The 16,804-nt window shown below is 41.4% G+C and overlaps 1 protein-coding gene across 15 annotated transcripts in view; it reads right to left on the bottom strand.

Annotated features, from left to right (window-relative positions):
* Positions 1-16,804, bottom strand: part of cnksr2a (connector enhancer of kinase suppressor of Ras 2a) — an 85,342-nt gene that overhangs the window by 33,691 nt on the left and 34,847 nt on the right. For 7 of the 15 annotated variants that reach the window (XM_057322914.1, XM_057322925.1, XM_057322927.1 and 4 more), the window contains 9 exons: positions 16,184-16,380; positions 15,178-15,267; positions 11,928-12,136; positions 7,695-7,743; positions 6,471-6,646; positions 5,716-5,789; positions 5,467-5,606; positions 3,408-3,511; positions 1,517-2,036 (listed from right to left, as the gene is read on the bottom strand). In XM_057322914.1, coding sequence (XP_057178897.1) covers positions 1,517-2,036; positions 3,408-3,511; positions 5,467-5,606; positions 5,716-5,789; positions 6,471-6,646; positions 7,695-7,743; positions 11,928-12,136; positions 15,178-15,267; positions 16,184-16,380 — 1,559 coding nt within the window. The remainder of the gene's footprint in view (positions 1-1,516; positions 2,037-3,407; positions 3,512-5,466; positions 5,607-5,715; positions 5,790-6,470; positions 6,647-7,694; positions 7,744-11,927; positions 12,137-15,177; positions 15,268-16,183; positions 16,381-16,804) is intronic. The other 8 variants (XM_057322919.1, XM_057322920.1, XM_057322924.1 and 5 more) reach the window with 4 other exon arrangements.

Genomic DNA, 16,804 nt, shown 5'->3' with positions numbered 1-16,804 from the left:
TGGCCAACTTTACAGCACAAACAACATGTTTACAGCCTGGTACAAAAAAATATTTTGGTCTATATAAGTCATTTTACCCTTCATGACAACTGTGAGGAGGGTGATTTTTTTATAACTCACCTGTTTAACTTATATTAAGCCTTAAAATTCTGCAAAATAGTTGCGTGGCCACTTGAGTGACAAGGGGTTTCCTCCAACCACGTCCCGCCTCTTTGCCCATTTACGATTATCCGGGAGTGATGCGCGATGACGCCATGCCAAGATGGCGATGACCGGCTCCGCCTACTTTAGGCTTCATTTTTACTCTTCACAAACCTACGGGTGACGTCATGACGGACACTACGTCCATATTTTATACAGTCTACGGTAAAGCACCAACAGCAAGAATGCTTGTAACCAAACAGTTATTGGCCACCATTGACTACCACAATAGGAAGAATTACAATGGTCAAAAGTGCCCCAGAACTGTTTGCTTTCCTACATTCTTTAAAATGTCTTCTTTTGTGTTCAACAGAACAAAGAAATTCGTAAAGCAATTTTTACTACTATGGTAGTCAATGGTGGCCAAGAACTGTTCAGTTAGAAGCATTCTTCCAAATATCTTTCTCTGTGATCATCAAAGAAATGTATACAGATTTGGAACAACAGAATTTTCATTTTTGTGAGAACGGTTCCTTTAAAACCTTTAACAAGAAATGAATGCCGAGAAATTGGTTTATAAATAGGCACTGTCCTTGTAAATCAAAACCCAGGTAAAGTGGGTCAGGAGCTTGTGACAGAACCCGGCCAATGCTGCGCAGGTTTTGAGCATGCAGCTATTTCTGGAAAAAGATGCCTGTGTCCGCGTGCGTGCGTGTGTGTGTGTGTGTGCGTGTGCGTGTGTGTGTAAAAAAGACGAGTGGACAGCTCTCAGCAGGAAACCACACAGCACAGCTAAAAAAATACTGCAAGAGTCTCTTCTTTCTGCTTTCTGCTGCATGAACACACATTTAAACTATGAATAACATAACAAGGAAAAAGAAAACCATTCGGAGGCTAGGAAAACACAGGAAGTGTTTCTGCGGAGCTCAAATCCCCACACGCGTCTTTCTGTGAGGGCTTTGCTCTTAACAATGTAATATCGAGGCACTCGAAAAAATTCACACGGGCATTAAAATAACTCTGCTGTGTCTACGGTTTTATAATGAGGGATGTTATTAAAATCTAATGGAACGTGGTAGAGAGGTTTTAGTGGACTGATTCGAGACGATCTAGTCAAAAGAACCGATTATATTCCGGCCCTGCAGCACACATTGCAAAATAATAAACAAAGGTTAGACTCATAAACCTGGTCATATTTCATCGCTTGTTTGAAATTTCATCGTTTTGACATTATTGGAATTAGACCAACAGGAGCCCTATATGCTTATTTGACCAGCATAGTTTAGTAGATCTATAAAGCCTAGCACTGAAAACATATAATTGTTCGATATAATAGTCATATTTATTTCTGTTTAGAAATGTGCGTTGGACCCACCATTGTTGATGCAGTGACTACGGCTGAGCTCCCTGCGGTTGGGGTCCCGCTGGTCTGCTATGCTAGAGGATGGTGTTAGGAGGGCATGCAGACCACTATCTCGTGGCAGGGTGAAGCTGCGGGGCTTTCCGACCACGGCGGCAGGATCTCGGAGCCTTTCCCCCTCAACCATGGGGAAGGGGCCGTAATGTTCCTGCATCAGCGTGCGCTGGGCAGGCAGGGTGGACTGCCGACGATATTCCGGAGACAAACCTGCCCCTGGTTCACAGAAGACAGCGTCCTCCAGGGGTAGAGTCTGCAGGTAGTGGAGGCCGGAACTGGTCAAGGGGGTCTCGATCAGGTCCTGCCATGAACGGCGCTGGCTGGTGGACTTGCGAGCGGGAGAACCCCCTCCGCTGCTGCTGCCCCCTTGTGGTTCAGAGCGGTACTCCTCGTGCGAGGATCGAGACTGTGAGGTTTCTGTGGACGAAAGGCGACCGTGCTTCGGTTCCAGGTAGGGACTGGCACAGCTCATCTGGTTCTTGGTGAGAGAGAAACAAACACAGACAGCAAAGAAGTTGAACATTAGAATCTGTCTAAGCGTTTACACGATATCACAGATTAAAAACGTTTTTTTCTACATTTCACCTGTAGGCGAATGGCGAGACAAAAGTGTGCTAATGATCAGAGTGTAGATCGGGTCTCTGAATACCCTCTATACTAAGACAGGCGGATGAATAATGAGCAAGAGAGAGATCTGGTTTCTGCGAAAAGTGCCGAAAATAGAAAAATGGAGGGACGGGGACAGCGGAGTTGAGGGAAAACATGGAACTATGCGGGACAGTTAGCGTGAAACTGGGCTCTGAATATGGGCCACCTGCTGTTTCTGCTTTTACAGAACTGGCAATGTTTAAAAAGAACCGTTTTAACATCATATTGCATATTATAGTTTTACTGCAAGAAAGAAGGAGAGCGAGAAACCCAGAAAGATGGAGAGAGAGAGAACCTTCTTTCCTCCACCTTGTAATAGGTTTTCTCTTTGTAATCTTGTGGAAAAACAAGCAGACAACTCTGGAGGTCCTTACGGTCAACAATGCCAAAGCTCCCAATTCCCTTTTTTTCTGGAAACAATGTGTTTGTGTGTGCATGTGTGTAAGAGGGGAGACCGGTGGAAAACGGGGGAAAAAACGAAAAAGCGCTTAATTCTTATGTCTTTGTTTGCTCTTAAATAAAGGCTTCGCTGCTGTGTGTGGCCCTTGGCTGACCGACCACCAAACTACACACACTCTTACACACATTGAGGAACACAGACCTTCCAGATCCCACAGCTACATAAGAAAACGCTATTTTCATCCGCCAGGCTGGCAAATTACCCACAATCCAAGCCTGCTGTTTACATGTTCCTCACTATTCAACTTGTAAAGTCGAAATTTCCAACTTGTTATTGCAACTTGATAATCGAATTCTAGCTTGTAAGCTTGCGCAGAAATCTACAACTTCCTACAACATTAAAGAATATCTGTAAGGCATTTTCAAAGCATAAAGGCAGTACAACAATATTAAAATAATTGTATTATATTTCACATTTTTCACATTGTTCTAATCATCTCAAATCATGGCTGTTAAGTGATTAAAATTGTAATTTAATTGATTTAACTAATGATGAAATTAATCACATTTGAAGAGAAAACCCTTATGTGATCAATCCAAAGATATTTCAACAAAGATTTTGAATATTAAATATGGACAGAGTCAGAGAGATGAGGTGAAGGATTCAACCTCGCAGCATCTACACTCGACTCATTACAGAACGTCAAGCATTATGAAGTCGTGCTATTGTGTGGGATTACACAATCAGATGGAGCCGTGCATGTTCGTGTGTGCTGGAGTGGTAGTTCCTATGTTGACTCACTGAGGGTGGTCGTGGGTACGTGTCATAAGGGGGTGGCGGGCTGTCTTGCTTGGGCGTAGAGGGCGTTTCATTGTCTTCGTGTTCACTTTCACTCCAGTAGTCTGCTGAGAGAGAGAGAGAAACAAAAAAAGAGAGAACGGGAAAGTGAGGCATGCAGAGAGTCATTAGCTTGTTGTGAAACATTTCCGTAATGTAAACAATAATTTAATTAAAGCTTCAGAGATCATGTGCGGCACAAAGATACAGGTTTTCCCATGAGCACTTGCAATGAAATGGCTGGATCGTGGCCAAGAGGAACAAGGAGCACACGCTCTTGCGCACACACACTGCGAGTATTTCAAGAAACCATGTAACAATTAGTGAAAATTAGAGAAAAAGTTCAACTAAAGACCTGAAGCGCTTTGTAGTCACAAAGAACGTTGCACGATAAATGCACAAAAAAGTGACACATTTCAAATAATCACACACAACCCTGAATCAAACCGAGATGCTGGCCCAAACTTCAATGAATAACTTTCATCAATAATTAAAACACAACCAGGATCAAATCGCATGCTTCCAGGTCTCACCCGCCGCCTAGCCGCATGATGCCACTCTCTATTAGCACAGCTTTGGACTTGCCAGAGACAGCAAAGACCACTGAAGCTCCACATTAAGCCATTCCACAACATAAACACTGACGTCTACTACTTGTCGCTTGTTAAAAGCATTCAGCCATACGAGCCCGAACACGCGCAGGCAGTCAGTGTAAATAGAAGTGATCGAGGGGGTCCAGACAGTGAGAGATGAAGAGATTATCTAGCCGCGGTTGGGGAGCAGTATGTAAGCTTGCAGCTATCTCTGTCACACAATCTCTGTCCCCATCTCTCCCCTGGGCTCTTAATTTGTCTCTGTGGGTGTGTGAGCCGTAATGATGCTTGTCTATGAACTTCAGTGTTTGCTGATATTTGTGCGTTCTCATTCTTGTTTGTTTGTATAAGTTTAGAATCAGTACAGAGCGCCTGATGTTCTGGAAAGGTCATACAAATGAGGAAGAGGTGGAGTGGGAGGAAAGAGTTTGGAAAAAGGTGTTAAACATCCAAGATTTGCACCAATGAGAATTGTGAGCAAAAAACAGCTTGATCTTTTCACCTCCGAAGACCCGGAGAACAAGTCAATTCTCTTTGAAGCCCCTTCTGCGCTCATCTTCCATTCATGTGGACATCAAGGATATCTTAAAACTCCTCAACAAGAATTAGCAAAACAAGTTTGAGCCTGGCTCTCCTGTTTTTGCCAAGTGGTTGATGCCCTTAGGGCGACATCATGTTGACCCTGGGACAACATTTAAATCAACCAATCAGATTTCAGAAATAAGTTTACAGTTTATTTTAAATTTAATCTTCCAACCAGGATTAGGTGCTTCTAGACCGGTAGCTCTCAAACTTTTTCGTTGTAAGGCCCCCTTTGTGTTAAGTGCATCGCTTTGCGGCCCCCCGTATAAAGACGTATAATCTTAAACTTAGAATTTTTATTAAACCAAAAACATTCAGTTATACAATGCTGGAACCTCAATTCTTTTGGTTGGTGGTGTCATTTTTCTGATGTTTGATTGCATAAAATCTATGATAAATTTCAATTTTTCATAAAATGCCACAAAATCTGTGGCCCCCCTGGATCCATCTTGGGGCCCCCCAGGGGGCCACGGCCCCCAGTTTGAGAACCACTGTTCTAGACCATTGTTTTTCACTTATCATTTCCCTCTGATTTTAGGGGTAAGTTATGGTTAGGGTTGGGCTTTGGTGTGGGTTTAGGTTTTATTTATAAAAATGTTGTCCTTAGGTCAACAAAATATGTTGCCCTGAGGACATCAACCACTTGGCAAAATCAGGTCGAGCGTTTGAGCCTCTTTTAGAAACTCGGAAAAGACAAATCTCACTTAAAATCTCTAATATCTCAATTGTTTCCTCCTAAACAGCAATGAGATTAATAGATCAAATGTAGACTTTTGCTTTAAATCCTGAGAAATCTGACATCATGAGATCTCTGAACATTTGTTTCCAACTTGCACCACCCTTCTTACCTTGTTCCTGACGGATCCGCTCTCTCTCTGCATAGCCAGCGGCTGCCATGTTGAGTCGACTCAACCATCTGTTCATATCGTCCACGCCATCGGCGGCAAAGTAGAAGCTCTTGATTTTAGGATGGCATGCTTTAAATGCGCTAGGGAGGAAGCGCAGATACGGTAAGAATTCCTCACATGTCTTTCTGCACGCAAAGGCTTGCTGTACATCGAACCCATACACATTCAAGTGTTTATAAAGGCACTCACTACTTCTTGCGACATTCACTAGCTCTGTCCATTTTGAACTCCGGAAGGCTAACAAACCCTTCAGCCTTCGCGTCCTACAAGTGAGAGAGAAAATACGAGAACGTCAGAACGAGTTAGCGCACTCCAGACACTACTATAATGTAATTACGCCCTCATTAGGAGCTACACCCCCTTATTCCCTCCTTCCTCGTTCCCTTTCCCCATTTTCATTATTCTTTTCGGTATTAAATTGTAGTGGTGCCGCTAAAGCCCGTTGACAGGAGGTTCGCATAAATAAATGAAAAGCATAAATTGTTGCGGCTCTCTGTAAGCCTGCCCGTGTTTACAAAAGCCACACAGTAGATCATCAATTACGCTAGAGCTGGACTATGTTGCAGGAGTCTCAGTGGACCGAAACCGGGCCGAGAGGAACCCCTCCTCCTTCCAACGTACTCCCAGAACAGCAGCCGTTTCCAGCGCCCGAGTCGTGATAAAAAGAGAGGACACGGAGGGTAATTAATCAAAAGCGAGGGAGAGCAAGAGTGAACGGGAGCGGAGAAAAGGGGAGCGTTTGTTTGGCGAACTTCCTTATCTTCATTACAGCCAAGCTGTGTGTAGAAGACTGTTTTGTTGGGGTAGATGAGCATTAATCTTGTTCCACACAAGAGGGTAAAGCCTGCACCAATTAAAGTCTCATCCCTAGATCAATACGCTTTCTGCTGCGTTGGTGGATACGAGAAGCACCAGAGATAACTGTATCGGCCAAACACACTCACCTCCTCGTTCATGTACCAGTATAAGCAGGCGTCCTTCAAAACAAACCAGTACTTCTTCCATTTCTGCGAGAAGTAGCTCTTTGCATCCTTCTTTTTCCACAGCCAACCTTCACAGTCTCCACGACCCAGGTCTTTACAGGAGATCCGTCTCTTACTGATGGAAGACAGTTTACCCGCTGGATGCCAAAAAAAGAGGACATTATGTATTTATGAATGTTATTAGAATACTCTCTAGATTCCAAGTATTGAGTATAATGTGCCAAGTTGTTACATTGGTAGGTTGCTCGTCGAACATATTTTGCATCATGCATTTCCAATGTACATTGACAAACACACAGCATCTCAAAGTTTATTTATTTCAATGATTTCAAGGTATCTGATTGAACAGACACTGGACGCTTGACAATATTCAAAATGAATAAAGTTGAACACAGAACTATAATGAGTTATTATTTTCATATATTTTGGTAAAACAGGTCAATCTCAACCACCTTGTGACGCTTTCGGGAAATAACAGTACCATAATGTACAGTTATTTGGGATGGATATGCAATAACATTGTTAGGATTTTTAAAGGTCTACCCACTGTCAATGCAATGTATAAAGGGCACGGCACTGGCCAAAATGTGTCAGAAGGCATTATAAGCATGAATTTCTCTTGTTCCTGTTTTAAGTTCACTTAATATTGCAGGAGTTTGAGCTTAAATATCGTCGCTGTCTGACTTAATGCTCACATCCCCCAAAACACAGAATTTTATTTTTCAATATTTAAACACTATGCTGTGAAAGTTGGCAAGCTCTTTTCAAAACCTTTTATAGGTTAATTATTTTCAAATCCCACAGACAGGCATGAAGGGTGAAGTAAAGATTTCTTTAAAAAACAAAAATCATGAAAAATAGTGATACAAGGTTTCTGCCCGACAGCGATGGTGCCCGACGTAAGCAGTGAGCTTAAAAGTTCATATGCAGAAATAGATAACTCTGTTCTTAAACATTTTCAAAAATCATGTTTTTTTATTGTGCATTCCAAGTAATATCCATCAAAGTGCAGTTGGGTTGTTCTGATTAAGTAGTCACTCAAAAAATACAGCTAACTAACACAATAAACATAACATGATAAAAAGACATGATTCATGAAAGTGAATATCTGTTTTTGCAAATGAACTTTTTAGCAGTATAAAGACAATATTATAAAACATAAGACTAAGAAAGATAAGTGATCACCTTTACTCTTTTTCTTGGTCTTGGACAACAGAGAGGATCCCTGGAATGTCTATAAAGTAGAAGACACAAAACATCAGAATTCAAACTTTAGATGAATATCAAAGACACACTGAATAGCCCAATAAACATTAAAGTAACAATCACTGTGTGCGAGGCAATCTATGTTTTTTTGAGCCTTGCTCAAGGATATCCAGTGATAGTAAATGGTTCACATCTCACTCTTTGTGAGGATTAAACAAGCAACCTTTTGATTACCAGCCCTGATGCTCATCCACTACACCACCACCGTTCAACAGCCCCTGCACTCGTATCTGGCAAAGGCCACTGGTTTTCAGAGCCAAAAGTATGCCTTCAGTAATTACATACTTAAACTAACGCTTACTGACCGGCATCTATTTAACCAATTAAAGTAACCAACTTTTAAGCTAATAACCTGCTGTTAAGCAAGCCACAACACGTCGTGCCACGTCTGCCTTTAAATCAGAGTCAGTTTTGTACCTCTTGAGTAAACCCTGCAGAGGTTTGTGCAGTTACTGGTATGTTGATACAGTCTGAAATAAGTCTGGATGCCTGAACAAACTGAGGACCTCACCTCGGTTACAGACCCATAGACAACCATCAAGACAGAAGAACCAATGCCTTTTTCTATAGCTTTAAACAGATAGAGCAGGTCATAAATCCCAGAGAACACGCATGCTTATACAATGAAAACCTTGTTGGAAAAAGCAAACAGAAAAGGAAATGAGGGCAGAGCAAAAGATGTCATCGGTCAACACGTCCGAATCTCCCGAGAGGATTCGCATGAAGGAAATGTGTAAGCATAACAATCTCTGAGCATCAATCCATCACATGACAAATTAATATCAGAGGTGACATCCGCAGGAGCGAAGGAACACAAAACAGCCCGAGAGCAGGAAGCCAGGAAGGGACACAGTGAGCAAATAAATTAGCATCCTCCGTCTGTGTTTATTAAGCAGTATTTCCTGGATGAGCATGCCTAGACCGAGCACATATTTATGATCCGAGCCCTGTGGCAATTCTCTTCCGTGCAGAAACTTCCAGCAAGCTTGGGCATTAAATTAAAGGTAAACTTGTGTTCTCATGTATGCATTAGCAACAGTATCACTGCCATGACGGAAAAAGTCACCTAACACCACGCTAATTGATTTATTGACCTGAGCCTGAGGGTGCAAGCTACTCCACAACCCAAGAGGATGACTAACATTGATTAACGAAATATGTCCATAAAGATTCTCCGTAATTCAGTTTGCGGGCTGTTATTTATTTATTCAGGAGTGTCTGGGTGTAACATCTCCACTTGCTACTTGCTCAAGTGGCCTTATTGATTGTTTGGTAGAATGGAGCTTTCCCCAGCCTTTCACCTCATCACGCAGTGTCAATAAGACTTACTCCCAAAGCATTGTGGGAATCACCTCCCTCAGGGTGTGAATCACAGTTGCTGTTTAAATTGGAGTGAGCTGTTAAAAACACTTAAGACACATTGACACTTAGAAACTTCCCCAAGGGTTCCACACCTAGAAATAAATGAAACAACATGAACAGAATGACAAGATGTGCAGGTCAGACTGTTCTCGACCTTCATCTCTAGTAAACATTTCTCAGGGTGGGTTTATTTTTGATAGTCAATTTACTGTGAATGTAGGCGCAAGCCTTGACGTCCTGGATACCAAAGGCTACATCTCTACCATGCTATATACGAAAAAAGATACAGTTCATTTATAAGGGATACTTCACCCAAAAATGAAAATTCTGTCCAAAAATACAATGGTCGTCAAAAGCGCCCCAGAACTGTTTGCTGTCCTACATTCTTCAAAATGTGTTCTTTTGTGTTCAACAGAACAAAAAAAATGATCAAGTATTTTTCCTACTATGGTAGTCAACGGTGGCCAAGAACTGTTTGGTTACAAGCATTCTTCCAAATACCTTTCTCTGTGTTCATCAGAACAAAGAAATTGATACAGATTTGGAACAACTCGAAGGTGAGGAAATGATGACAGAATTTTCATTTTTGGGTGAAGTATCCCTTTAAAGGGGTCAAATGACACGGCTAAAATGAATATTATCGTTTGTTTTAGATTTAAGGTTAAAAAACGCTGTATTTTCAACTTACGTGCATGTTTGTATCTCCTCCAAAAAGCACGAGTAGACACCCCAGCATAAATTATACAAGACATCAACATGAGATGTGCATCAAGAGACTGAGACTAAAGATCTTCTAAAATTCAAAATTCATTTCTAAAGCATTATCCTGAGAGAGAGAATGTCTTTAAAAAAGACTTTGTGACCTAAGTAAATACAATAAATGCATGTGGCATGCATGGACATGGTTGTGCACTTCTATATTGTCTGCATCTAAAGTTTTCTCTGCACAGCGGCGTCTTGGTTAGCTTTACTAGAAAGACCCAAGAAATCTTGCAGTTGCAGATCAAAACAATTAAGCAACCTAGAACATACATCAGCATCCTGTGCGGCATCCAGCATCCAAAACATTTACATTCTTTAGCTTCTTGCAGAAGCTTTTATCTATTTCATCAGGACGTGTGTTGCTGGGAAACCAGACCCATCATTTTGCCATAATATTTGACCATCTGAGCTTCAGGAACACACGGTAACACATTTTTAGATGGTATTCTCCATCTTCTGAAATGTCTGCAGTATGCCTCTGCCGCACACGCTTTCTATTCCCCCTTTTCATCTCAAAACGGCAACGATGGGGTCTCGCTCAAGGTCAAAGTCATAAAAGAAGTGAATTGCTTCTCTCAACTCCTGTTTACAAGTCACGTGCCGTTGGGAGGAAACAGGCCGAGACTTGCCATCAGGCTACAATGCCACATGGCAACACAGGCACTCAGTTCACATGACATATGGTACAAACATCTTCTGCCGAGACATCGGCCGCATCAGCGAATGACATATGCCAGCATAAGTTCCTGCGATGGCCCATGCATTCATTATCCACGTGATCTAAACCATCATACGCTGCAAGTAGGAGCAACCTTTGACATTTTCAAATCTGCTCTTCAAAAGTGTGAGCTGATGTCAGGGTCTCAACTCATCTCCTGTCTTATCATTTATTACCTTTTTCTGTCTTATCTCATCTCATCTCAACTCCAAGCTTCTTATTTAGCACCTTTTTTCCCGTCTCGCCTTGTTTCCTAGATTTTCCTCAAATATTTCCAGTTTCATCTCATCAGATATCTTCTCATTTGCTATATTTTTCCATGTCTCAACTCATCTCCAATCTTCTCATTTGCTACCTTTTTTCTGTCTCTTCTCATCTCTGATGTTAAAATTTGCTACCTTTCTTTCCTATTCCATCTCGTCTCCTATCTTCTCATTTACTGACACAGTTTCTATCTTCTCATCTTCTTGTAATGTTGTTGTATTGTTTTGTTGTTGTTGTTGTTTTTTATCATCTCTTCTACACAGAGGACAAAAGTAAGAGTGCTGAGAAAAGCATTGTGGTTCTGGTTGTGGTCCAGTACCCCAGTGATAGAGAGTTCTCGAGTACACACCCCTCAACCCTTATCAGAGTCGTCATACAAACACAACACCCTGGTGAAGGTGTCTATAAACAGAAGCTGCATGTAAGATACACTGTAAAAATCACACTTACGCAAGACTCTCGCACCCCAGCTGGGAGCTGGGAGTTTTATTTCACACATCTATATAAGGATCTATATTTAGACCACAGTCTGGAAAGAAAACCTATCCAGAACAATCCCTTCTCGCCTGGTGGGTATACAGAGTTGAGCCATATATTCATGTACTAGTATGAAGACGGTACATGCAGCTGCATTAGTTTTATATGAAACTCAGACAATCATATCGCTACATGTTCCGTGACACCATCATCTGTCATCATCCATGCATACTGTGACACACCGCAACAACTATTACTTTTACACACACATATATTTTCAATATTTCGTGTTTGTGTGTAATTTAAAGGAGTAGTTCCATGGTCATTTTTATTCCTACTATGGAAAATCAATGGGTTTCTTTGATAAAACTCACACACACCAACTGAAGGCAGAGGACAAACATTCTCATCACTAGGGTTGTCAAAAAGTACCTGTACAAGGTACCAAGTTGATACAAAAAGTTACAATAATATCTTCACGGTAATTGGCAGGCAGCACCGAACACAGTACCACATAAATTTACTGATACGTAAGCAGCGATAACTTTGGCAAAACACAGGCTACTCACGTGGTAAAGAGATGTAGAGTCTGGGTTGGGCGTGTTCATAGATTCCTGACGAAGTACCTCCATCTGGAGGGTGGGAAGAAGAGCGTAATGGGTGGGGCTTCCACTCTTTTCGCTCTTTTTCTTGGTGCGTTTTCCCGTGTCCCTCTTCATGCTCCGTACTGCCAGATCGGCGGCCTTCTCTTCACCTACGTACCGCAACAGAGAGTTTTCTGAGGGAAGAAAGATTTAAAAAGATACTTAATACTGTACTATTCATTGTGATTCATTCAGCGGGGAGTCAAGTTGTCGCTAAGAAACGGCAATCCCTCTGATTTAAAATTGGGTTTATGACTGAAAATTGACTGTAAAGCAGGTAGTGGGACACTGGCCCTTAAAGCGCTCATTATTAACCGCAAGGTTACACCATTCATTAGACAAAAGATGTTTCTACAGTTTCACCATGGTAATCAGCCTTTAACTATACATGGCCTTTTACTTTCCCTCTCCTATCATAAAAACCACCAGCTAGGTCGAATAATTGCCATTAGTTGTGGCATTGGCAGGAAATCAAATTTATATTCATGCAGAGACATTTCTTTCCAAACGGTATTGAAATGGTTCCCCCCTGAGCAACTGTGGACTGTGTCAAATCACCCAACAACCTGGCATTAGTATTCCATCAATCAAGCCCTCCTGTAAAACCCAAAGCCTCAATTGGCCAATCACATCGATTCATCAATTCACAAAGAGGTCTATCATTAGCGCTATTTAAGCCTGTGCACTCTTCCCAAATCAGTCGAAACCAATCAAACTCTATAGGCTTATTCTTGCCTAATGGGCATAACGAGCCAATTGGTCACAGCCATATTAGCGAGCCAAATGAACAGGCTCCCAGCAGCCCTGGTTCCAGCTTGTCCTTTGATTTAGGAACCACCACAAGCATTGTCGGGTTTCCCTGCTCCCACGCCCAAGCCCACCGTTGCTCGGCAGCAGCCAATGAGACGTAAAACACTCAGGAGAGCTCCTGTCAGAGTCTCCATGGCAACAGCATTTCCAGAAGTTCCCTCTTTACCCCTTGGTTTCCCTCTCGGTGATGGAAAAGTTCAAGCGGTGAAAGGTTTCAATTTTATACGTCTCGCAAGACAGGTTGCAGCTTTTGGAGTCATAATAAATCATAATTTCATACATTTTTTCGGTTTTGAATTATAGAAATTGATTGAGCTGCTTCATAAAACTCGTTAAAATGGACAAGAAATAAATCGATGACCTGAAGTTCTGACAAATCCATCAATTACGAAGCTCCTTTACAGTTTCTTAAAGCCGTGAAAAACAAGCCTCAAACTCGTTTTTTGATTTCAAACCCTGCAATTCAGAAGATGCCTTTGGTGTAACAACTATTCTGACACCTAAAAAAACAACTAGACCGGGAACGACATATCACCCAAAGATCCATCTTTATTCTTCCTGACCCTCTTTCTAATATCTCACTTTCTCGATTTCATCACGCTCTTTTCTCAACATCCCTCCATCTCTGTTCTGGCAATCATCTGAGTGCTTTCTCATTCCCAGCCACCATCTGGCAAACCTACCCTTCTGCATTTTCTCCCCAAGCTTTGAAAAAAGGAATCGAGCGAATAAGAGAGCCATCAAGACGCTAATCTCTACACAATGCAGATAGACAGCGCTGCTATAGAGGATCGAGTAGCAGCCAGAACACACAGCCAGGTGATCCAAGAGCATCCACCCCCTCAATTTAACGCACACATATAAGCACACAAGTGGCACAAAGGAACGAGAAGAGAAAGGTTTGGGCAGAAGTGGGTCCTCTACTGAGTGACCAATGAAAGAAAACATACATTACTGTGGGAAAGCAGTAACACACAACAAAAGCGAGTAAATAAATACCGCTACTGCCCCACAACACTAATGATGTTGTGATGAGGAAGATTTTGACATGATAATAAAGACGTGATTATGACACGGCCTCATATGGACATCCTCAAACACTAACTCTAAAGGTAATAAAGGAGCTTTATTTCTATTAGATGTGTCTGTTGGTGGGTCCTAGACCAACTGAGAGGGTCTCTGTCCTGCTGCACGCTGGGTTTGTGTTAGTGCTCAGGGACTGCACTGTTATCCAGCGCATGCAGCGCAGATACAGGAAGTCATCAGCAATGCACAACACAGTCCAGAGCCACCGTGCAGCGAGGAGAATTGGATCCACGAAAGAGAGCTCATCTGAGTATTACTCCTGAATACGAGCCATGTGAATGTAATAACAAAGAGACAAAAAGACAGGAAATAATGGAAATCCAGACAGAATGGGACAACAACAGGAGACAGACCTATAGATGGAAAAAATCAATTCATTTTAAAGTGAAGATTAAAATTAGATACGGCTCAAATAACCCCATAAGTGTCTCTGATTTGTGATTGTTGCTAATGTGATTCATTAGCAAGCAAGAATAAAACTACTTCTACTGTATAATCTTTCTACCAAATGTAATAACTTTTTTATCTCTCAAACGGCTTTTCTGTTCTACTGATATAACCAAGATTGTGTGGGCAGGGGGAAATCATTTTAACTATCACTTTTCAATCAAATTACAGTTGTTATAAAAATTCCCATCCCACATTTTCTACAAAAGATTATTTTTCATAATACTTTTTCATGTTGTCTAAAAAGGTTCACCAAAAAACAGAATATTTTCCTAAAGAGCATTCTGACAATTCCATGCAAAGGTCAATCTTTCTTAAGTTATATGAATATTTGGTGCTTTTGATACCCGTGTGATGCCTTTCCTTAAGCTTTTAAAGCATTTTTGTATTTTTAAAGCATGATTTTCCGTAGTCAAGAATTGTAAGTGCAGCTTTCAGAATGGTCACATCCATAACGGTCTCATAAATGGGCATATGTAAATTAAAATATAACGCTCTTGTATGTTCTATGACGTCTACGAAGAGCCATCCCTTGTCATTTGTTGTTTATTATTGCTTCTAGCTTGTGCATTTTAATTCATACAAATCCTACAAACCGTGTCATTTTTTTTGTCGCATCCATAAAGAATGTATATTTCCCTCATTTTAAAAAGGAAACGTGTAAAGACTTTGGTAATTTTGAGATGAACTATTTCTTAAATACAAGAGGTACCAAAGTACCAAAGGGAAAAACTGTTAGGAAATACTAAAAAGAAATCGGAGATGCTGGTCATCCTTTTAGACAACTTGTTTATTCACATCTCCAACACGAGAAACTCCAACACAAACTCACCTCTCCGACCTTCTCTCTTCAGTCTAGCTGGGTCCTCATATTCGGGAACCCAGTTATACTCTACAGGCATAGAGATGGGCCTCAGTCGACCTGAAATACAAACATCGTCGTGTCACATCCTGTGTGTGCAGAGATGGAAGTAAAATGACAGTGTGCAAATTATTTTCCTGACAGAAAATACACACTGTGTGTTTGTGTAAGACAAAGTGTCACATTTAATGCGTCCTCTTATTTTCAGGGGAAGCGGTGGACATAGAGTGTGTCAGCAGTTCTGTGCCACTGCAGAATCCCATGCTGGCATTTACCGACTCTAGCTGAATTCTCTAGTTCTCAATATACAGTAATACTACACACACACACACACAAGCTGCATACAACAAAGTGAGCCCAACTCCCAAGAGTTTAATTACAGAAAATCTCAAACCAACTCCCCTACGCAGACAACTAGTTATAGATAGACTCTCTTTAGAAACCCTTCTCAAAAACACAGCCTCATAAATCTATGAAAGAAACAACGATACTTCATAGAACATATGCGGCAACTAGCTGCTAGTTCGACGAGTTTTAACCATCTTGGGTTTTAACCAGTTGATGAAATCAATCCAATAAAAGCAATCGCTCTTGAGGGTGAGTAAATAATAATCAAATTCTATTTTGGGGGGAACGATTCCTCTAGGTGAACATAGAGACAAGCACTATAAATGGGGTACTGGATGTTTTCTTACATAAATAACACTTTGTGCCGGTGGTGTTTCGAATTATTCAGGACTCTCTCTCTCTGGGTCAATACTCAATCCCTCAGGCAAATGCTGCAAAAGCCAGTTAAAAAAGAAATCATTTTATGGTCTGCAGAAAGGCACAAACCAAATTTCCAATGCTAAGCGAGAGAGAGAGTTGTGTTTGTAACTCTACTGTACTGTGGATAAGTGCTTCTTAACACCTGCTGAGATTAGCTCATGAACAATACTTTTTGTGCCCGAGAGTGTGTATATGTGTATTTGTGTACCGTAAGTGGGCGTGCTGTCTCGACGGGACGTTGTTGGTCTGTGGCTGGGGTCGTACTCGTAGCAGTAGAGAACGGCTTCCTCTTCCATGAGGGGAAATCTATGTCTGTATTCTTGATCCAGAAATGAATTTGGTGATTCTGACCCTTTTGCAACAGGCTGCCCGCCTTCACTGGAAAGACCACCACCTTTTTCATCTCTAAATGTTTAACACGTAATGCACAACATACAACATAGCATCTAAATCAGAGGGAGGCTGAGATAGTTTCTAGACCACTTTTTATGAAAAACTTTATTGAAATCATAATGTACAAAAAAACTTTAAAGTGGCAATCCGTTTTTTTGATTAGAAATGAACTAAAACCAATTGTTGAGAAAGTACATGAAAGAACGGCGTTTAAAACCGTGTCATTACCCTTGCTGGATTCACCACGGAAAGTTTGTAATAACGGTTTGTCATTTTCCTTGTCGGGTAGTGTTTCACAGGAAATCACTATTTGGTGTCTTTGGCGTCATTTCGTCACATTCGTGAACAGAATGAAGAGGATCCGGCTGCTAGCCCACGTGTGGATGCTGCGGGTGACTTTTTTGGGGGGAAACTTTTACTATTATTTATGGCGGCG

The sequence above is a fragment of the Triplophysa rosa genome, linkage group LG23, assembly GCF_024868665.1.
Source record: "Triplophysa rosa linkage group LG23, Trosa_1v2, whole genome shotgun sequence".
Taxonomy (NCBI): Eukaryota; Metazoa; Chordata; class Actinopteri; order Cypriniformes; family Nemacheilidae; genus Triplophysa; species Triplophysa rosa.
The sequence above is the reverse complement of the archived record's forward strand: the minus strand, read 5'-3'. Positions and strand labels throughout refer to the sequence as shown.